The sequence below is a fragment of the Centruroides sculpturatus genome, unplaced genomic scaffold (genome assembly GCF_000671375.1).
Source record: "Centruroides sculpturatus isolate CEXI.00-Female unplaced genomic scaffold, Cexi_2.0 scaffold81, whole genome shotgun sequence".
In the NCBI taxonomy this organism is placed as follows: Eukaryota; Metazoa; Arthropoda; class Arachnida; order Scorpiones; family Buthidae; genus Centruroides; species Centruroides sculpturatus.
In genome coordinates this window covers 596,982-619,823 of record NW_019384371.1, presented here as the reverse complement: position 1 = coordinate 619,823, position 22,842 = coordinate 596,982, and the positions used below count along the sequence as shown (strand labels likewise).

At 29.7% G+C, this 22,842-nt stretch overlaps 1 protein-coding gene across 1 annotated transcript in view; it reads right to left on the bottom strand.

Moving 5' to 3' along the window:
- Nucleotides 1–451: 451 nt before the first annotated feature.
- LOC111614976 (SWI/SNF-related matrix-associated actin-dependent regulator of chromatin subfamily A member 5-like) overlaps nucleotides 452–22,842 on the bottom strand; it is a 61,893-nt gene continuing 39,502 nt past the window's right edge. Inside the window, exons 10-22 of the mRNA XM_023356351.1 lie at nucleotides 14,831–15,042; nucleotides 14,597–14,749; nucleotides 13,601–13,733; nucleotides 12,902–13,050; nucleotides 12,704–12,823; nucleotides 9,821–9,934; nucleotides 8,800–8,913; nucleotides 5,512–5,637; nucleotides 5,321–5,437; nucleotides 3,697–3,831; nucleotides 2,187–2,399; nucleotides 2,000–2,116; nucleotides 452–1,239 (exon numbers count right to left, since the gene is read on the bottom strand). Of these exons, the coding sequence (XP_023212119.1) occupies nucleotides 1,171–1,239; nucleotides 2,000–2,116; nucleotides 2,187–2,399; nucleotides 3,697–3,831; nucleotides 5,321–5,437; nucleotides 5,512–5,637; nucleotides 8,800–8,913; nucleotides 9,821–9,934; nucleotides 12,704–12,823; nucleotides 12,902–13,050; nucleotides 13,601–13,733; nucleotides 14,597–14,749; nucleotides 14,831–15,042 (1,772 nt within the window). The 3' untranslated portion in view covers nucleotides 452–1,170. The remainder of the gene's footprint in view (nucleotides 1,240–1,999; nucleotides 2,117–2,186; nucleotides 2,400–3,696; nucleotides 3,832–5,320; nucleotides 5,438–5,511; nucleotides 5,638–8,799; nucleotides 8,914–9,820; nucleotides 9,935–12,703; nucleotides 12,824–12,901; nucleotides 13,051–13,600; nucleotides 13,734–14,596; nucleotides 14,750–14,830; nucleotides 15,043–22,842) is intronic.

Sequence of the window (22,842 nt, the reverse complement as noted above, 5' to 3'; positions counted from 1 at the left end):
ATATAAAATTACTTATTAAAAAATTATTTTAAAAAAATACTTTTAATTACATTTTTATCATAAGTGAAGCAATCATTGGCTATAATTACCAAATACATAAAAATTTGAAAAAAAAAAAATGTTAACACAAAAAATGTAAATATAATTGGTAAGAGATTTTTTCTTTAGAAATTAGTGTTTCTGTAGAAATTTTTAAGAATTTTAAAATATTTCAAGTTATTTTGTTTAATTTCTAAAAATATTCCATATATTATAAATTCAATGATTTGAAACAGGACAAAATGATCATAAAATAATAAACTTTCATTTATATTCTTTTACATTAAATCAAGTTATCAGACAAACACAAACTTATTTAAAAAAGACAATCAAGACATTGTTTTGTAATTTATTTGTAAATACTTGAATTTGTAAAAAGTTTTTTTTTACAATTGTTTTCAAATAAATTAGTGTACACTGACATTGCAGAGTAGAAAACTATTAAATTCTTGGAAATTTGCTTTGAATTTTTTTTTAGAATTATTACTATTATTTAATAAAAATTTGTATCACACATGAAAAAAATGTAATTTCAAAAATAATTTATTAGGTGATGTTGTTTAAGTGGAATGCTGAAAATTTTTATTTTCTTTAGTCAATAATTTTTATTTTTTGTTATTTATTTTGAAAAAATTAATAATTTTTTACTTTATTCTTGACAAAAAAAATTTTTTAAACCAGAATATTTTTACACAAAGCAGCTTACTTTGACTTAACTATTTTTTTCCCATTATCTCATTTTACATAATATCTGGTTTAAATCATTTTTATTATTACATTTTGTTATATGACAATTTTTACTTTAATATGAAATATAACACTGAATGATAAATCACCAACACTGCCCTTCTATATAAAAAGATGAATGAATACATAGAAGACACAAATGGATACTATTAATTTTGATGGTAATTGTGCTACTGCATCACAGAGACATTCGATCAATATATATATAGATATATATACATGCACACGTACACGCACATCTACAATACACACGGACTTATGAGGCTATCAGTTTGTTTCTTTACGAAGTAGATTTAAGTATTGTAAAAATTTTGTGCTTTTGTATCGAAGACCAAAATCAAATTTCTACATTTGCTTCATTTTATGTATTTATAAATATATATTTTATTGCTGTTTTTTCTTCTTTCTTCCTCTTCCGTCTGGAGTACCGTCCGCTTTTCTTTTTTGTGTACTCTGAAAAAAATTAAATAATTGAAATATTTAGATCGCATATATTCATAAAAAAGTGACTACATAAAAACAAATAATAAATACATAATTTTACTTAAATCAACTTAGTGATTTGCTTTCTTAAGTATCTAAATCTTATATTCCATTTCATTCTGTACATTAATGTGAAACTTCATCATACTACTGTTATTATTTAGCAAATGATTGATTTTTTAAATTTTCTGTTTCTTTTGGATCACCTGTATACACATATTTTAGATCTTAATTTTGTAAATTGCTATCTACTGCTGCATTTTCCAATATTTTTATATATAATCTATTTGAAAACTTATTTTATTGAAAATCATTTATCCTATTACTACATGATTATCTATTTGTGATATAATAAAAGTATCTTATTATTGTTCAAGTGATGATAATTTTAAACAATAAAATTCTGTATTTTTTCCAAAATGTGCAAACATTTATATGGGGAGAAAGAAGTAATTTGATGAAATCTTTAAATTGGAGGGTTCACACTTAGCCAGACGACATCCTCATTTCCTTCAAATGTATTTACTTTCATTCTCTCATTATGTCTGGAGCAAATAAGATCGTATGAAATTACTTTCCCACCTTATGCAAAATTCAGCATCTTGTTTAAAAAAAAAAAAAACTGATTTAATTCCAAAAGAATATGAATTTCTTGTGTATTTTGTGTTTCAAGTAATATATTGCTATTATTCAAATTATTATTATCTAATAAGATGGCATTTTTATTTACTTTTGGAATTCCTGGTTTTGGTCCTCTCTTCTTTCTTTCAGCTTTTTCTTTTTCTTCTAATTCTTGATTTTCTCTTTCAATGAGAGTTATTAATGTATTACATCGTCTCTGCAATTCCTAATTAAAAAAATAATTCAAATAAGAATTATTTTTAATTAAAATTTTTAATAAACATTAAATCACTTACTGCTGCTGTTCTAGATTTAATGAACCAATCGAATCGAAATTGAGGTGCCTGACGAATTGCTGCTCTTAATTCATCATAAACATTTTCTTTATCAAATCCAAGTTTATGAAGCATACAGACTAAAAATCTGTCCTCTTCTTCAGTATAATTCTTTCCCTTGTTTGTGCCATATGCTATTCTTAACTGATGAAAAGGTGCACGATATCTAGCCATCTAAAAATAAATATAAATAATAAAGATCAATATTTTTAATCATTATAACAGAATATTTAAAGTTATGGATATCAACTGAAATTTTAGAATTACTTATTAATTATTATTATTACTTTTTAGAATTACTTTAGAATGCAACTTGAAATGACATCATTCAATGACATCAATCATCAATGACACATGTCGCAAACGAGAACATGATAGGGGCCAGATATATTGAAAATATTTTATAATTCAATTAAAAATTTATCAAGTTTTAGAAAATAAAAAAAAATACAAAAATCTGAATGAAATATTAAATGACTTACTTTTTGTAGAATTTTGATTTTAATTTTTCATAAATAATAAAATTAAAAATTAGCTTTTATAAAATGTAATTATCAATTCTGTACAGAAATATGATAACAATTTCAATCCTAATGAATAATAGCAGAAATTTAAGTTTCAAATACTAAACATTAATTCTGATTTTAGATTCTGCTATATTCAGATCCATTAAAAAAAATAAACAGAATTATTGTGACATCATTGTCACAGTGCTGAGCTGCAGTTTTAATCATATTTTAATTTATTTAATTTAAAATATATACTCCTGATTTCAGTAGTGTATTACCACTGTATATAAAATTTTTCCTGAAAACAGAAGATCTATCTAATTCCATTCTGGGGAAAATTTTGAATTAAAATCATGTGACTTCCAATCCAGACTGAAAGTTCATATATAGTTAACATTTAAGTATTCTGTATTTGGTCTTAACTTTCATCCAGCTAACTCTGTTCTTGAGATTAACAAAGGATAAACAAACAGTGCCAATGGAAATTTATAGGTTTGCAATTTGAAAATTGCAGCCCAATTATTTTCTGTTATACTCACCTATCATTAACTTCATTAAGAATCTGTTATTCAATGTACTGAAAAACATACATACATACATACATACATTCTTATAATATTTACTTTATTAACCATGCCAATATGAGTCAAAAAGAGTTTGTTTCTGTTTTTTTACATTTTTCCTTAAAATAATTTTGTACTTATTTTGACACTTGAAAAAGTATTATACATTTTTATTGTAATATCTACAAATAAGAATGGGCACCTTAAAATTCATTCAACAGAGAAATAAGACTATCTGGATTTTCCTTTATAGTATGTATTGTTATCGCCATGAAAATGAAAAATTATTAATTCTAAATAATTTTGGCTATTTAAAACTATAAAAATATCTTTAGCCAATTCTTAATATTATACTATAAATATAATAATAATACTGATAAACTGATATTAAAATATTACCTTTGCATCAAGAGCCTTTTTAATACTTGCTCTTCTTTGGATTCGTGCTTCACCCCTTTCAATTTGTGCCATTATCCTTTCAATATCTTGCAATTCATGACACCTTTCCCAAAAAACAGCTGAGTATTCCATAACCTTAAGAAAAATTTATTTATCACATTAATGCAATAATTATTATTAATTATAACAAATATTGTTATGATTTATTATTATTACTAAAAAATTAATAATTATAACAACACTTGCAAATTTTGAAATGTCAAATTCTATAAACACCTAAAAAACATTTCCTTTCTCAAAATTTCAACACTAAATATAACTTCTACAATGATTTATAGAATAATAAAGGTTCCTGTCAATAATAAACTGTTAATAATTATACTCAATTTTTATATTTATAAAATTCAAAACAATTTGACAGTAATTTTAAGTTGATAAAAAAATATTCATTATTTTTAATTTCAAATATGAAGTATTTTGAAATGATTATCTTTATATTCCAAGGGCTTTACCCCAGGGAATAAAGGTACTGTTGGAAATATACCCTGGGAAATACATTGAAATATTACACTGTAAAGATTATGGAGTTTTAAATGGCAAATAAGGAGTTTAAAATTCTACCTTGATGCATGGGAAGCAGATCAGGTCTGACAAGCTAACACACTAATTATGCCAATATAAAATGGACTTATACATGTTATTAGACTGTAATTTTTGACACATTATATTCTTTTGTATTTTCACAACTTTAAATACACTAGTGTCCTAAACTTTTTTTCAGTACTGTGTGTGCTATTCAACAATTATTTTTGAAAACAAATTCTATAATTTCAATAAATTGATAAATTCAAAAATTTGAATTTTGGCAAACTAAATGATTTTAAATAAAATTCTTGTCTTTATATAGTAGTATAAAAATTTAAAAATCATAACACTAATTTAAATTCAACTTATTTTCAATATACTTTAGATCTACTATGGCTTTTCTATATCCAAATTTACTCACTCCTTTCAAATGTCTTCAAAGAATTTTTGAAAACATTTTCCATTTGAAATATTACAAATCAAAAAATGACATGAGATGGTATCTGATTAAAATGTCTTGTAATATCTGTTACAATTCTAAAAAATTCTATTCTATCATATCAGTTTCCTAAAATATTTTAAATATGAGTATACTATCTGATATAATCTTTTACAACTTTAATTTTGTATAATGTAATTTTTATGTAAGTAAACCATTTCATCCAATTTATTTGGTAATTCAGAAAAATAATTTTAATTTTCAATAAAAATGTATTTAAATATATAGCAAGCTCTTTTCAATTTTGATTTCTGCTTATTAATTTAAGAATTCAAACAAAAAAGTTAATTTCTTTTTTTACTTCGAAAAAATACAACTGTATCAAGACTCCAATACTGTATTTTTTCAGTAGTTTTTCTGCCCAACAAGCTATTGCAATTTTCAAAATGATTAAAATATTAAGTAAAAAATTCTTATGTTTATTTACCAATTTAAAAAGAACAGTGAATTTTTAAAGTTCTTAACATAATATATTTTTGTTTTAAACAAATTCCTTTTGCAACAGTTACTTTAATTGTTTGAATAGCTTTTATAGCTTACCTCTTCTGGTGATTTTCCTTCAACTTCCCTAGCAATGCTTTCAATATCATCTCGCCCATATTTTTCATTTGCTTTTATAAACTGATTAAAATCTCTTCTTGTCCAATTAGTAAAACCCTAAAATATATATATATATACATGGAATAAATTGATAAAATATTTGATAAAACAATGATAAAATATGTATTAACCTCTGTAAGCAATTTCTCTTTTTCTGCAACTTCATCTTCTACAAGTGGTTCTGCTTCATCAATTTTCTGCTGTTCTTCCTTTTGTATACGACCAGCATCTGGTCCAAGATCTATATTTTTAGGAACCTTATTGAAAAATTAAAGATACACAATTTAATAAAATATATATTTCAGAAATCAATGTAGTAAAAATTATTATTACATTATTAATTACACAATATATATTCATTGACAAAAAAGTTACGCACCCAGATAGAAATGTCTGAATACTGCAAAACTTGGCATACAGCTATGTCTCAGACAGGTATGTAAATGGTTACAGTTGATCGATTACAGTGGTCCAATTGCATGCCAGGTATGGCAACCAGAGTGCCTTAAAAATATCGCTACTCCAGTATCCTGTAAAGGCTTGCAAAGATTCACTGTATTCACAATTTTCAGTGTAACTGTTGTTTTGAGGTTTCAAATGCCAGACATGCTTATGCAATGCAATCAAAGACATTATGCACAGTTGATGGGAATTTGAAAAAGACTGTGTGTCATCAGGCAGAAGGAAGCAGGAGGGCCATTTTTCTAGATTGTCTGTGTTGTTCTTATCTAACTTTAAGGAAGTGTTTAGGCAGGGGATATGCAAATGCACATATATATGGCCTTGCACACTCAAGGTCATGTATGTGAGAGAAAAACCTCACACAGTTCCCCACCCATCAAAAATGGGTAGGGAACTGTGTGCTTTTTGATGGCATTCAGTTACTTCCTCTTTAAGGATTTTAACTGAACAAAAAAACGTTAAACTATGCCATTTTATCATTTAAAAAATTCTGGTAATCATGTTGCTAAGTTAGTGAATGGTAATATAAAAATCAGTCCTGTGAAATTTCCACTACTGTATGTTCCACTAAATTTAGTGGAACATACAGTAGTTTTGGTGAGAAATTTCACAGGACTGATTTTTATATTTAAACATTATTGTTGTAAGATATTGTACATTTCTGAATAGCCTAAGATGATGAGCCTAACAATCTTCAATATTGTGCCCAAGCTTAGTGTTCAAACTCAGGCTTGATATCATGTTTAATGGGAAGGTGTTCAAATTTAGTGGAAACTGGATTTTGAACTAATGTAAGCTTGTCTACAACCTGGCAACAGTGCCAGTAATACCTGAAAGTCAAGTGTTGGATTGTTGGACATGCCAAACTAGTAAATGGCCAGATTACTGAAATTGAACTGTATTCTTTTTTGAATGCATATTAATTTGACTAAATTTTGAGAGTCATGTTCAAAAGTTTAAGTACATTTTGAAGCTATAATCATATAGAATACATTTTAAACTTTTGTTGAAAATTCAAAATTTGTGGGAAATATTATGATCACAAATTTTCTGTACTACATTCTTTGAAATTTATTTATAATATAGATCTACTCAAAAGCATTAAGCTGAATTTAAGTTCCTGCATATAGCATCCAGTGCTTATTAACTGATGTCATTTTGATGCATCTCAGGTATTAATAAGTCTTGAAAACAAAAGCTACTATCTGGCAATGTTCCAAAACTTACTATATTAGTCTTTTATGATACAATATTAAAATTCAATGTTACATTCTTTTGAGTTATTTCAGTAAAGACAACAAGAACCACACATTTTTGTTTAAATTGTTACCAATTTCAACTGACTAAACATTGGCAGGAAATAACCTAATAATAGACATTGCAGATAACTATCTATATTTATATTTACTATCAGAGTACTGATCATGTAAAATTACATTATTCATGTCTTACTGGTGAGAGAACAATGCTCAGCTTAGGGAAATTAAAAAGGGGTGGTCATTGACACTGCCTACTGGCAGACAGCCATTTGAATTATTATTAGAAACCTTGATTCAGGCCTGATGTAGAACCATGGGGACCGCCCACAATCCTACACCACACTTCCAGCAAGGTTTCTAGTTATTCTAGATCAAGATTAGAGGTTTCAAAATTTATCCTTTTGCAATTTGATAAATGCACTCAGTTTTCTTAGTTAAATGAATAATTTTATTTGTACAAATAATCTGACTAGTGGCAAGTGAAAGCCCTAAAATATATTCTAATATATTTAAGCAACTATTCCTAAGCCTTATTTATTACTTACTAGCTAAGATACTACAGTTTGCTTGAAAAAGTTATACATAAGTTAATGTAGTCTTATAAAAATAAACATACAAAAATCTATACAAGGAAAATGAAATATTTGCTCATAATAGATCAGACCAAAAATAATTTCATGTTGAAAAAATTCTAGGAATCCAATGAGTGACACAGGTGTGAACAGCAATGGTCATATGTTTTGCTCAAACAATAGATTGACCAATCAAATTTCATTTGACCACTTTTCACTGATGTCCACTTTCATCTACTAATTATCTTAGCATTGGCCTACTGAATTTGAATTTTATGGTTCACTTCATACCAACGAGACCCCAGACAAAATTTCTTATCCATGCAAAAGACCTGATAACAACCTGGTGTAAACTATTTACTCTTGCAAGTGATATAATTCTATCAAAGCTTATGAAATTGAATGATTTTGAAAATGGAAAGTAGACTACCTTCCTCCCAGGACTATCCTAAATACAATTTCTATGTACAAAGTTTCATTTAAATCTGGTTCAGCTGTTTTCACATGATACTCAAACAGAGGCACAGATGTGAGTTTGATTTTATGTATATAGATTATAGGAAACTTAACTTTAATCAAAAATTATCTACCACCATTTTGTTAAATTGGGAATCATATAATTTCAGATTACAAGCTCTGATTTTACACAGTTCTGCTTAGTTTAAAGGAAATGGTAAGATCTGATGAACATAACTGAATTTCTTATATAAGGATGAATTTTCTGGAGTTAATAACTTACACTGCTAATCAGTAAGGGTTTTTACAATACCTGATAATAGATGACTACTAAAAAAAAATGAATCAAAGCACATATAAATAACAAAACTATTAAAAGTGACTATAACAGATACAAGAAACACATTAGCTTCTCTTGTGCTTAAGGAAGAAATGAATTATTATGTTTATTTATGTATGTACTGGTATATAAATAAAAAATTTGAACTATGTAGTTATTAAATTTGTTCATTATATTGATTGTAATGGTATTTTATAGTGTAAATAAACTTGTAGCTTTTCTAGTTTTATTAAATGAGTGTTTTTGTTAATTATATTTATTTATATATAGAACCAATACATTTATATTAACTATAATATCAAATAATTTTTTAAAATGAATATTTAATACCTTATAACCAATAGTTTTTCTATAATAGTAAATTTCTTTATCCAGTAATTCAAAAAGTCTTGGAGGAAAAAACTGAAAGTCTTGTATATTAGGTTGTTTTGGTGGTCTTGGAGCCTGTTATATTTTAAAAGCATTAGTATACATTATAAATTTAAAGCATTAGTATTAACAAATAAAAATAAAATTTTGTTATAAAAAAATAAAATAAATCAAGACATTATATAATACATTGATGATAATCTAGTTAATGACATTGAAAAGTCAGTAATGAAGTTTTACTCAATAATTAAATAAAATTTAATTAAATATTTGCACAAAAATTTTGACATCATAATTTAAAATTATTAAAAAGTTAACAATGTTTAAGTAATTATAGTCTAATTTGTCATCTCTTCCAGATTAAAAAGTTTCAAAAGATCATAATGTTATAATGATATAATTATTTTTAATCAGTTTGACAATCATGTTCTATTAGAACATAATTACCAAACAGCAATTGACAATTGATTAAATTCACTAAAATAATAAAAAAAAGTATGTAGGAATAAAATTCAACAGGACTATAAAAGCTTATTAATGTAATTGCTTCCATCCATCAATATAAGACAAACTCATTCGGGTACAATTTACATTTTCATGAGATGAAATAATGATTTGAACAAAACAAAAAAAAAAAAAATTAATAAGATAATCAATCTTCTGCTTTGTATGATGACAAAACTCCATGGTTTCCAATCCAAAGATAATAAGAGAAAGATAGAATAACTGAAATACTGGACATTTATATTCCTACTAATAATATAAAATGATAAAGGTATAGGACAGTCAGCAGTTCATGATCATCTAAAAACAAACAGATTTATCTAATTACATTAATAAATATATTTTATTAAAAAGCCTTAAAACATCATTATATAATTTGTATAAAGTAAAAGAATGATTTCTATAAACGTAATACAATACTAAAGTTTTTACAATTTTTATTGCAAAAATGAAAATATTGTCATAGTTTTTTTCTCACCTTAGGAGCCTTTGGTTCACTAACACGAAGAGCTTCCCTAAAATATGCATCAACTGCATAGTTAGCTTTTCTTTCTCGTTTTGGAGGTTCGATCCAATGACCTAGTCCAGAAGTCTGTGAAAAGATTTTCATTTTAAACAAAAAATTTATAATAAGATAAAAATAATAAATTTTATGAAATCTACAATAAAAATATAAATTTACTATTGTAGAAAGTATATACAGTCAAACTTCCATATTATGAATTCTATATGGTGAATTTCTCCACATAATGAATTTTTGCATTGTACACTGCTCTTTCAGCCAAAAATATATGTTAAATTGCTTCTAAATAATGAAGTTAAATTTCTATATAACACATTATTTTTTAATTGTAAAAACTATTGATCATTAAAAGTCAATTACTCCATTTGGATCAAGTTTGAATTTAGGTTCAATTTCAGGTTGAATCAAATTTTCTCTTGGATCAAAAACAAAAATTCAAGATAAAGATATGATTAAAAAATATACATAATTAGAAGATGATATGCAATTTTACAAGATCCCAACATCAAAAAGATTTTAAAAACAATTTTATATATTTTTAGGTAAGCAAGAATCTATAAAAATCAATTCTGCTAGTATTTAATTGTGTTCTTGTTGTGTGATGTTAAGATGCTAAAATTAATTTTATATTTATTTTCAAATTATGGTATTTAAAAGTTATAGCACTAATCTGATGATACATTCAAAATGAATGTATCATCAGATTAGTGCTATAATGTGATCAGATTTTAATACTGATGATACATTCAAAATGAATGTATCATCAGTATTAAAATTTAGTTTTAAAACAAATATTGCTTTATTTTAAGGTACACTATATTTTAATTATCGATTATTGTTAAGTCACCATTTTTATTTAAGAACTATATAACTTATCTTCAATAACTCACAGAAAGTGATGTTCAAATTTAGGTCCTACAAAACATTGAGAATAAATTTGATTTTATCTATATTTAAAAACTAATATTTTAAGCTATTTTGATTTATCTGAAACAGTTCAGTTAGACATGAGCAATTTATATGACAAATGAGCTAAAAAGTTGACTCTGAAATTTTTTAAGAAATAAATTGTAGTAGAACATAACTGAAAACATTATTTATGTAGCTCAATTATTCAGTATGTTTATATTATATACACACTAAAACATTAAAATAAAATTGACAGTACAATAGACCCCCTATAACGCGGGTTCCTATAACGTGGCAAAAAAATTGTGACAGTATTCGTATAAAGATGCTAAAAGGGACTCATAAAACGTTGTCGCCGACTCGTGACGCGACAGGATTGGTCGAATCTGGACCAATAGTAGATGAGCAGCCGAACTACTTACACGCTACAGAGAGTTTAGGCGAGTAAGTTGAGTTTACTATCGTCTGTACAATATGTAAATGTGGGGTCCCAGACGAGGTTCAAACTCGAGTAAACTGTGAAATTCTTGCGCGACACAAAATGTAAACAACGAGACTCGGAACGGTTCGAGTATGTGTCAAACTATCTGTCAAGGTCTTAATGGAAGACAAACTCTAACACGAGCGCTCATAAACAGGTAGATCTTTGACAGATGTGTCTATAAAATGTTGACCGAGATAAACCTTTCGAACAAAAAAAAAAAAAAGGAAATTTTTGATAGATGAAAGATGAAAATGATCATTAAATTCTTAGACGTCAAAAAAAATGGTAAATAACAGCCTGAGTTACGAGTGCAGGTGTTATTGTTTTATAAACAGTCACCAAGCAGAGTCGACAAAGAGGTATCAGATGGACGCCTCGAATCGGACCTTTCCTGTGACCCGAAAAAGTTTCGTCTTGCACCTGGAGACAAAGGAGAGACCAATCGGGAAGTGAGGAATGGGACAAGGGACCAATCCAAAATGCGAACAGTGGGGGAAAAACTATAAAAAGAGGAACTTGTCGAAAGAGAGTCTCCTCTGGATTAAGCCTAATGTTGTGAGTTAGATTGTGTTGTGCAACCGCCAATCACCCAGGACGCCGCAGCTTAACAACGAACATCTGTATCGTCCAGTGATCCTTCTTGTCCGCCCAGGCTGCGATCGATCACCCTAACTTTCGCCATTCACAGGAGCACTGAGATTTGGAATTGTCCAATATTGATGTAAGCATGAATTCAAACAAATAAACGGGTTTTCTTTTTTAAAACACTTGTTCTTCATTTGTCTCTTTCGCCACCGCCCACATACGCGGTTTCTCTTAGGCTCATTCTGACGCGAGATAGACTTTATCCCCCCTTAACGTCGGCAAACTTACATAAATTAGGTACCGTAAGTCTAATACAGGACTGTAATTTTATACATTTCTTGTGAAAGAAACATTTCTTATTCAACGACCATAAAAATTATTTATATTAATGATGTCTCCAAAGGTCAACAAATTTTTTGCAGAAAAATAACTTATCAGAAATCGCGGCTGCCATTCGGTGCGCTGCTCCACGATGAAAACAAACTTAAGCAATGGCGACGTTGAACGGTGCACACTCGGTAAGTAATCCTACAATTTTTTTGTTTATAGCATAGTTTATACGGATTATTTCCAAAAAATTATACATATTTTGGAAATATTGAGTCGAATTAGTCTAGAATCGATTAATTTTATGGAAGAAAACCTTTCAAACAGTCATAGTCTGTAAACTTCACACGTGTCGGGCTGCGATTGGCTCATGTATTTAAGGATTTCTACAACGTGAAATTCTTATAAAGTGGAACGTATCTACCACATTATAGGGGGATCTACTGTACTAACTTTTCTTTATTAATTTCCTAATTATTTTGAACATTTTGGAACAATAAGTTGAAGCATGAGAAATTATTTCTAAAACTGACCTTTTGCTTCTCCCTGTAATCTTCTCCTTCAAACCTGTAAACACTATCAGATGTATCAAGTGTGAAATTTTTAAGAGAACTTTCTGCCATTTTTTCCAGTTGATTTCTAAAAGCTTCTGTCTATATGCAATAAAAGAAAAAGGTATTATTTAAAAATTCTATTATTTCCAAAAATTAATAATACTTTTAAATTTATACTTTTCTCTCTCCTCGTTGTAAAATAGCATCTATATCTTCGTCAGTTATTTCACTTTCTTTGGATGCAAAAATGTGATCGGCACCATGTCGAATCATTCCTAACATTTCCTCTTTCCCTAATTTAGCAGCTTGAGCATCCACAAGACGACCTAAAAGTATTTCATTAAAAGATATATAAATTATAGTCAAACTTATGAAAACATTCGGCAAAGTAAAGTTAATTATGAGTGAGAAGAAAATACAATGTAATTTATAATATGTTTAATATGTAGAAATTCAATTCTATTTGAAAATATTTAATCTCATTTCAATAACTTGCTATACAATTAAAATCTGACAGCAGAAGTATTCAAAAGTAGCCTGAGACAACTTTAGATTTTTCTGATAGCTATTTCTTAATCCTCTTACATCACATAATATGAACAACTTTTATGTTTTCATTTTCCTCAAAGCTAAACAGATTAAAAAAAAATTATGTTATGAAGTTAATTTGGTAAAGTTAAGATTTCACCAATTTGAATCAAAATACTCATAAAGAGGAATGGAAATCATTAGTTATATCTGCATAAAAACAGTGATCTCCACGTAACAAATTTATATTTCAAAATATTGCTGTTGTATTTTCTTTTTACTTAATCCAAAACAATGATATTTCATATTTAACCTCAAAATTAAAGTAATAAATTACACAGTACAAACCTTGCTGAATAACAACAGTATCTAATCTCAATTTAATTTCTGCTCTTTCCACAATTCTTTCTTCCACTGTATTTTCAGTAATTAAACGAAATACTTTTACAGCTTTTGTTTGACCAATACGATGAGCTCGATCCTAGAAAGAAAATATATCAATCATAGTTCATTATGAATACCTTCTATATTGCACCAAATATACAGTCACAGTGGCAGATCCAGAAATACACAAAGGTAAGACTAACTCAAAGCTTAAAAGCATTTGAATAATTAACATAATAATGCACAACAATTGTATTGTAGATGGTCCAATAAACCATATTAGCCATCATAAATGTTTTTAAAAATCATGTTTTGAAGTTTAAACAAATAAATTTTAATTTTTTTTTTTTTTTTTTGTCAATGATATTCCCTTATAACTTATCTGCCACTGTGTACATCAGAACCCATGGTTTAATTTGTGATAACAAAAACAGCAGACTAGATCCTGAATGTTTTTGAATTATTGTTTTCTTAAATAAAAATGTGCAGTAGGTGAGACTTATTTGTTAATCTATTGCAGCTGAGATAAGAGTACCTAAGAAATCTACTTTAAAACTCAAAGTAAAAAATTAAAAGTTTGAGTTTTGTTTCTTAAATATTACATATTCATTATATTAAAGTTTTTCTGGTTACTTTTTATTTTACATTATTAATATATTAAAATAAATAAAACAAGTTAAATCATAAATATTAAATAAATTATTAACTGAATAAGTTATATAAAATAATTAAGTTCATTAAGTAATTGAATTATGAGTATTCAAGATTGGTTAACATTCAAATTCAAGAAATGTAATAGTCACCCATCTCTATTATTATTTTGGACAATTAATAATAATATACATTAAAAGATTGTATAAAAATTCTTCCTAATAAAAAAACTTAATTGTACAGCATTAATAAAGTGAAAAAGATGAGTAAAAATCAGCTTCTTCTATGACAAATATATCTAATAATTACCATTGCTTGAAGATCCATTTGAGGATTCCAATCAGAATCAAAAAGAATAACAATATCTGCAGTAGCAAGGTTTATTCCAAGACCTCCAGCACGTGTACTGAGCATGAATAAAAATTTTTCACTTCCTGGTTTGTTAAATTCATTAATTTGAATCTGGAAAATAAATTTCAAAAATGATTTAAATGATTTTTACATAAATTTGAATATATTAATATCTTAGCTATTTAGAATTACCTCACGATCTTCATGAGGAGTCTGACCATCCAATCGACAATATTGATATCCTCTCCAAATACAAAAATCTTCTAAAATATCCAACATACGTGTCATTTGAGAAAAAATAAGAACTCTAGAATCTTGGGCTTTAAGTTTAGGTAACAATTTATCTAAGATCACCATTTTGCCACAATTATAAACTAAATGTTCATCAGTTGTATATGGTGGACCTACATAAATTAAAAATTTTATATTTGCAAATCTTGCATAAAATAAGTTTTAAAAATTATGCAACATACGTGTCATTTGAGAAAAAATAAGAACTCTAGAATCTTGGGCTTTAAGTTTAGGTAACAATTTATCTAAGATCACCATTTTGCCACAATTATAAACTAAATGTTCATCAGTTGTATATGGTGGACCTACATAAATTAAAAATTTTATATTTGCAAATCTTGCATAAAATAAGTTTTAAAAATTATGCAATTTAATATTATTAACAAATTAAAATTAGCATATATTTTTGGTTTATAAATTTAAAACAAAGAATTAAAAAAATAAATAAATAAAAAACAGAAGGAGAGAATTTAATACTGATTATAACAAAATACAAAGAAAAAAAATACAGNCAGATCTTATTTTTCGTCTATATTTAATTAATCACTACTTATTGCTAATACATTATCTCCATCATAGATTGCACCTATGTTATTAACATTCAGCTGATTCATATAAACTCAGCAAGTGTGCAATAATTTAAAACACCAGTTTGGCATTTCTCTTGTTTTAATTTTATTATAAAATATTAAATTCATAAAAAGTTTAAATTTTAATAATTAAAGAAACTGCTTTGTTATTTTTTAACATAAGTTTATTTAATTTTTTATTTCATTAACTTAAATATATAAGGAAAATATAAATAAGACTAAACTTGAAATTTTACTTTGATTCAGTTCGATCTAATTTTTCTTGAAATACAATGAAAAATTCAATCTGTCTATTACATATTAAAAAGAATATGAAAATAATAATGGTTTGATAAGTTTCAAATCCATATGAAAATTACATTTCTATGAGTTCTGCCCTTTGACAGTCTTCAATAGTCCAATGCTATGTTTAATATAACCTTTTAGAAAATTTACTTAAATTATGTTAAAATCAGCTCACCTGGTTCAGCTCCATCAAAAAGATATGGATGATTACAGCATTTCCTTAACTGCATCAAGATATTCAATAATCTCATTTTGTCTACTTTTCCAGCACCATTTACCACATCTATATCTTTCATTAAAATTTTTGTGTACCTAAATAATAAATTTTTCAAATTAAATGTAAAATGAGAAATGATTGTTTTTAAAAAAAATTGCATCTAAAATCAATAAATAATGATGGTATAAATGAAAAAACAATTCTCTTTTTTTTTTTTTTGCTATGTCTGATATAATTTATTCTTTATAAATATATATATATACACACACTTATTCTTTAAATGATGTTTAATATTAACATGATTAGGCATACAACTTGACATCTCCCATCTGAATTACATTGGAAAATTTTTTATTTATTTATGAGCTAATTTGGACTAAAAACACAAGTTAGTCTAAAAGGAAAGATTATTATATCCTAGACTATAAATAATTTTTTAAAGTGATATCCAACATTAAGTACATATTTCTATGATATAAAAAATTAGTTTAAATTTTATTTGCATTAAATATGCTGATATATTGCACACCTACTGAAAAATGTATATTTTTTGTTAAATCTAGCATTAATGGGTGCAATAACTTAAGTTATATAACATATTGAACAGCACTTTAATTAACATCCCATCATCTATAGCATTTTGTAGTACAATAGTACAGTGTACAAGCAGGCATATCATTCAAAGATTATTAGAGTTTTTCATTGCAATCATTTTGTGATATTTTTGTGAGTAGCAGGGGCCACTGGGTTAAAGCCTAATGACCACTTAATCTGCACGGGTCGGAAAGACCCGCTCTCGGTTGTCGGATGGCAATAGGAGGGCTGAAAATATGAGTGGGGAGGAGTCGGAAGTCGTAATCAGGTGTCCAAAAGACTACACGGGTTTAAATTAACGAACACATTTAATAAATAACTAAGAAAATTTACACAAAGATATTAAATACAACATACGCGTATCAAGATATAAATAGGTATTCTAAAATCTATTCTAACCTAACGCTAAAATCCGAGAGAGAGCTCACGTTAGAGAGAGATAAATTATAATGGCAAGGGTTTACCTTGAAGGCAACGTTCTCCAGTTATAGGGCGTTGATAAAACACTCTGTGATCGTTGTCTTCTAATCCGAGGTGTCCTTTGAAGGCTATGTGGAGCGATGTCCTGTTACGGTGTATGCTCCGTCGCTCCCAATATGTAGAGTTCTTCCTTGACGAAGTTCTTCGGAGGTTTGCAGAGGGGTTTCTTCGGCTTAAGCGCCCTGGCTCAGCCCCGAGTAGAAAATCCGACCCCTTTATATACCCGATCAGCGTGGGAAAAATCTGAGAATTGCTGACGTCTTTTGACATCTCTCCCTGATTTATTACCGCGCCGTCGAAAAACTTATTTCCTTATATGGTCATTTTTATCGTCCGGTCGCTCGGACGTATGGGGTCACGTGACATCGTGGTCCCTCGTCGATGACCTTCGGACGACGAAAGTCACCCTCACTAACTACGCAGTTAGTGAAAAAATAAAAACAGCGTTTGTAGTCTCACACCATCCCCCACTTTTCTAAAAATCGCTCACCTTTTTGGTGTGATTTTTTTTTTCTTTTTTTTTTTACGCTGAGAAAATTGAAAGGATGTTCAACTTCGGCAACAACAGGTAGGTTGCATTTTCCTTGGATGTTCGTCCTCTTGCTTTTGAATAAAAATTGTCCTTTTGACGATATCCGACATATAGTGGTGTCGACCTTCGTGGGACCGGAAGCACATTATGTATCGTTGGCTTCCGACCTGGGCCGTTGACCTGAAGCATTCTATATAGGTTCCTTTTCCTTCGGATTTCCAATCTCTCTCTCTCTCATTCTGTCTATAACACTATTCTCTACTAATTATCCTAATTATCTCTAAAACTTAATTTCGCGCCGCGTTTGCTTTCGCAAAAAAAAAAAATGACTGACACACGCGTACGTACCAGAACTCCGCATCGCGTTCGCGCTCGCGTAACAAAATGATAAGAGGCGGTCGAGTAACGCGTACAATTTTGTAAGAAGTCGACATATATACTTAATAACAATGACCAACTTGAATATGGGCTCCTTCATCGGTCCGCTGGCTCGTCCAGTCAGTTCACTATGAAGTACCTTCACTTCCGTCAGTCTTATCATATACACTTCCGGTGTCCTGTCTTACTTTTCTCTCCATTCTTCTCTCTCCTTCTCTCTCTCTTTCAAAATCGAGAAACTTAACTAACTCTTATTTCCCTATCTATCTAACAATTTTGGATTTTATCAAATCGCGACTGAAATTTTATTTCATTAATATAATCCATCATTCCAGCAAATAAAGATTCTTCCCCTAACATCGGCTCAGTAGGGTTCTTCATCTCCTCCCTACCATTCTTTTGTGTATTCCGCCTTTTTGCTAGAAAAGGATAACTAATTTCTTTTTTGTTTAAACCTTTCTCCTTCCGTGGAGATTTTTCTTTTTGAATTCGGATAGGAATGACATAGAAGGTGGCCGTCTTCCTTTCTTTCGTCGCGACTTTCTCTGCGAGAAATTTTCTCGAATTATCGGAACGGTTTCCCGCTCAGGCAAAGTATTGCTTCTATTCTTAATCTCTTCTTTCGCTTTTATGCGATCCGGCCTATAGGGCAACCTATGTTGTGTAACTATTGGCGTATTCATTCTAATAAGACCTACTTTAGTGGGTATTTCTACTTCTCGTCTTCCTACACCGCGGCCACGCGGTTCACCCGCTGAACAAAAATGCACCATTTTCCCATTAGGTAATATGATACGCTCCTTCGCGTCTTCTATATAAAATCCTTGTGCTTTAAGAATATCGTTTCCTATAATTCCTAGACAAGGACCTGTACTGTCCGGTCTAACTATTCTACATGTATGAACGAATTTATACCCTCGGAATTTAAAAACAGGTGAGACTATACCTAATGTTTTAATCTTCTCTCCATTAACTCTATTAATCTTTTTCTTGCTACCAAATTTTACATACGCCTTACCCTCAAGTTGATTTGCCAATTCATTCGATATAATTGTACATTCTAAACTGGGATCTATTTGCATCTTAACCGGAATATTATTAATATATACCAAAACAATGGGTTTTTGTTTCGATCGAATCAATCCGATTCTTCCTATTCCCTTATTTTGTAGACTTTTCTCGCTAAAATCCTTAGCACGTTTTCTATGCGAGTGTTCGTTTGTTCGACAACCCTTGTCCTTAACTGAACTACATGGGATATATGTCAAACCTATTCTACCCTTCCACTTTGTCTGTTCTGTATCCTGAAAAGGAATATTTCTATGAGTTCGTGGTCGTTTCTTAGGTAGGTTAATATGTCTTTCCGAGTTATTTTGTGAAATAAAATACTCTTTATTTAAATTTTCTATTTGCGCAGCAAGATCTCTTATCTGACCTTTTGTTTGCTTCCAGTCTTCGGAATGAGCTTCTGTGACCATTCTTATAATTCCACGAGGAGGGTTTGTTAATTCCTCAATTGACTCCTCACTAATCGCTACCTCTAGTGCTTCACCAAAAGTTTTTGGCTCTCTAGACATGACGCCCTGTTTTATTTTCACGTCTATGCCATTTAGAAATTGAACTCTCAAATGTTCGTCTAATTCCCTATCTTGTATTCGCCGAATTATGGCCCTTTCCGCTTCGTCTGTTCCCTCGTGAGAGATTTCTATCTCCGATGCCAATGCCTGCAATCTTACTGCGTATGTTTGGACATCTTCGCCTCTCTGTTGCACGCATCCATAAAATCTATTCAATCTTAAAGTGTAGGGAACCCGTTCAAATCGTTCGATCATAATTTTCTTAAAAGTATCAAAATCCTCAACCTCTTTTATTCGCCTATCTTTTCTAACAAATTCTCGTGCAATTCCTGTCAATTTAAGCTTTGCGACAGCTAAGATTTGCACTTTAGACCAAGCTGCAATTCTCATTACATCGGCAAGAGTATCGAAAAACTCCGTAATTTTAGTTCCAGACGGATCACCCGAAAATATTGGCAATAAGGGAATCATTCCCCCTAAACCTCCTACTGTTATGGGGTTACCTGCTGGAGTGATACGAGGATTTTCACCTGCTTCTGCCATTTTTATGCTAAAATTTAGAATTTAGAAACTTTAAAGCAAGTCCTTATGACTTTTTAGAAACCTGTTTAAGGCGGACAGCTTGCTTTCCGCGGACCCTGTGTAGACGGACCTGTCAGATACGACAAAAATTCCACTCCTGTAAACCTGGTGAGTTTTTATAACACCTGGAATTCAGAGATCCCTACTCCTGTGATACCAATATGTAGTTTCTACGGGAGGTTTTAAGTTCTGAGACCCCACTCCTGGGTCACCAATATGTGAGTAGCAGGGGGCCACTGGGTTAAAGCCTAATGACCACTTAATCTGCACGGGTCGGAAAGACCCGCTCTCGGTTGTCGGATGGCAATAGGAGGGCTAAAAATATGAGTGGGGAGGAGTCGGAAGTCGTAATCAGGTGTCCAAAAGACTACACGGGTTTAAATTAACAAACACATTTAATATACAGATAAGAAAATTTACACAAAGATATTAAATACAACATACGCGAATCAAGATATAAATAGGTATTCTAAAATCTATTCTAACCTAACGCTAAAATCCGAGAGAGAGCTCACGTTAGAGAGAGATAAATTATAATGGCAAGGGTTTACCTTGAAGGCAACGTTCTCCAGTTATAGGGCGTTGATAAAACACTCTGTGATCGTTGTCTTCTAATCCGAGGTGTCCTTTGAAGGCTATGTGGAGCGATGTCCTGTTACGGTGTATGCTCCGTCGCTCCCAATATGTAGAGTTCTTCCTTGACGAAGTTCTTCGGAGGTTTGCAGAGGGGTTTCTTCGGCTTAAGCGCCCTGGCTCAGCCCCGAGTAGAAAATCCGACCCCTTTATATACCCGATCAGCGTGGGAAAAATCTGAGAATTGCTGACGTCTTTTGACATCTCTCCCTGATTTATTACCGTGCCGTCGAAAAACTTATTTCCTTATATGGTCATTTTTATCGTCCGGTCGCTCGGACGTATGGGGTCACGTGACATCGTGGTCCCTCGTCGATGACCTTCGGACAACGAAAGTCACCCTCACTAACTACGCAGTTAGTGAAAAAATAAAAACAGCGTTCGTAGTCTCACATTTTAAGTATTTTTCATATAAAAATATAGTGGAAATAATATAAATTTATAGTGCTTTTAGTATTGTGTATATCCCAAATTAAAAAATCATGGGAGTGTTGACAGAGAAGCATTTTGAAGAAAAATGTAGAGAGTACTTCAAATGTTTCTAGTGACAAAGCAACTGAAAAGGTGGATACAAATGAAGGTGCAGGCACTAGCATTGTTTAAAATATTGAAAGTTTAACTCTTCACATTAATAATCAATTTGAATTAAGCAAGAACGGAAGAAATTATCACAAAGGTGTTAATTACATATAAATATCACTATATTTGCAAGCGCTTTTGACATTATAAGGCATCGTCCTCAGGCAGAATACAAACTCAAACAAATCTTTCAAAGAAACATTTTAAATTAAGACTAACAGCATTAGTCCTTTAGAACAAACCAAATTTAAACAAAAGATCGGCATGACATCCAACCCTCAAATTCAATTAATTTGAATTAAGTAAGATAATATTTGCTTTCCAGTATTAATCTGTTTTTATTTTTCTTTTTTTTTGCATTTTTAATAAATTGTTTTTTGTGCTTCTATTTTCTGTTTTATCTATGATCATTAAAAATTGTCAGCATTCCATGATGAAAATAAGTTGAAAACTGCTGTCTTTTGCAAAGGCTTGCACCAAAGTATTATACCATTATACATAGTAAACCACTCATTTCAATGTCAAATACTGCTGTATTTAAGCTTGTAAGTGTTGTGTCAACAACTAACTGTAGAGTATGCTCAAGATATATGAGTTGACACCAAGGAAGCAGAAATGTATCAAAGTTTTACACAAAGGTGATCTGAATGTGACTCAAATTGATCTGAAACTGAACTGTTATCATTCTCCTGTTGGTTACAACATTGTAAAGATTAAGATGTTTGAAAATATGGGCAATTTACTCTGTAATTGATGGCCATGCAAAAAATAACTCTGCCATTTAATAAAAAAATTAAATTTGCTACATTTCAAGAACTGACATTAGTAGAAAACATCAACATGATTGATCATATGTCCATCTGTTATTCACAAGAGGTTCCTGTGAAGCAGAAATGTTTACTTATAAATTTAAGAAGAAACCACTACTGACAGAGAAAATAAAACCTGAAAGACCGGCATGAGCCAAAAACCATCACAACAGCAAAAGCATGTCATATTTTCATATCAGAATTGTTTCTCATTATCCAATGACCAGTCACAACTAGTACACGACAAAGAGAATGAAAGATACTAGGACATCTTGCAACTTTGTCATATCACAATAGAAATGAGGCAGAGCCAGAAAGAAAGAAGCAATCCTTGTACCTGAAGAACATTGACAGGAAACTTTGCAATTGCTGCCACAAAAGAGGTTATCCTTGTACATATATATGTGGCTAGAGCATTTGGCACTAAGGGAAAACTTAAATATAGCACCTTTTGGATAAGTATTTTATAAGTCTGTTACAAATTTAAAAATTATAAAATCACTTTTTATTATTACAGTAGAGCATCGATTATCCGACTCAATTGAGGACACAGGTTGGTCGGATAACTGAAAAAATTGGATAACCGAAAAGAATGATAAAAATACATTATTAGTGTAGTATATTAGTATATCCCATGTAATTAGTATATTAGTATAT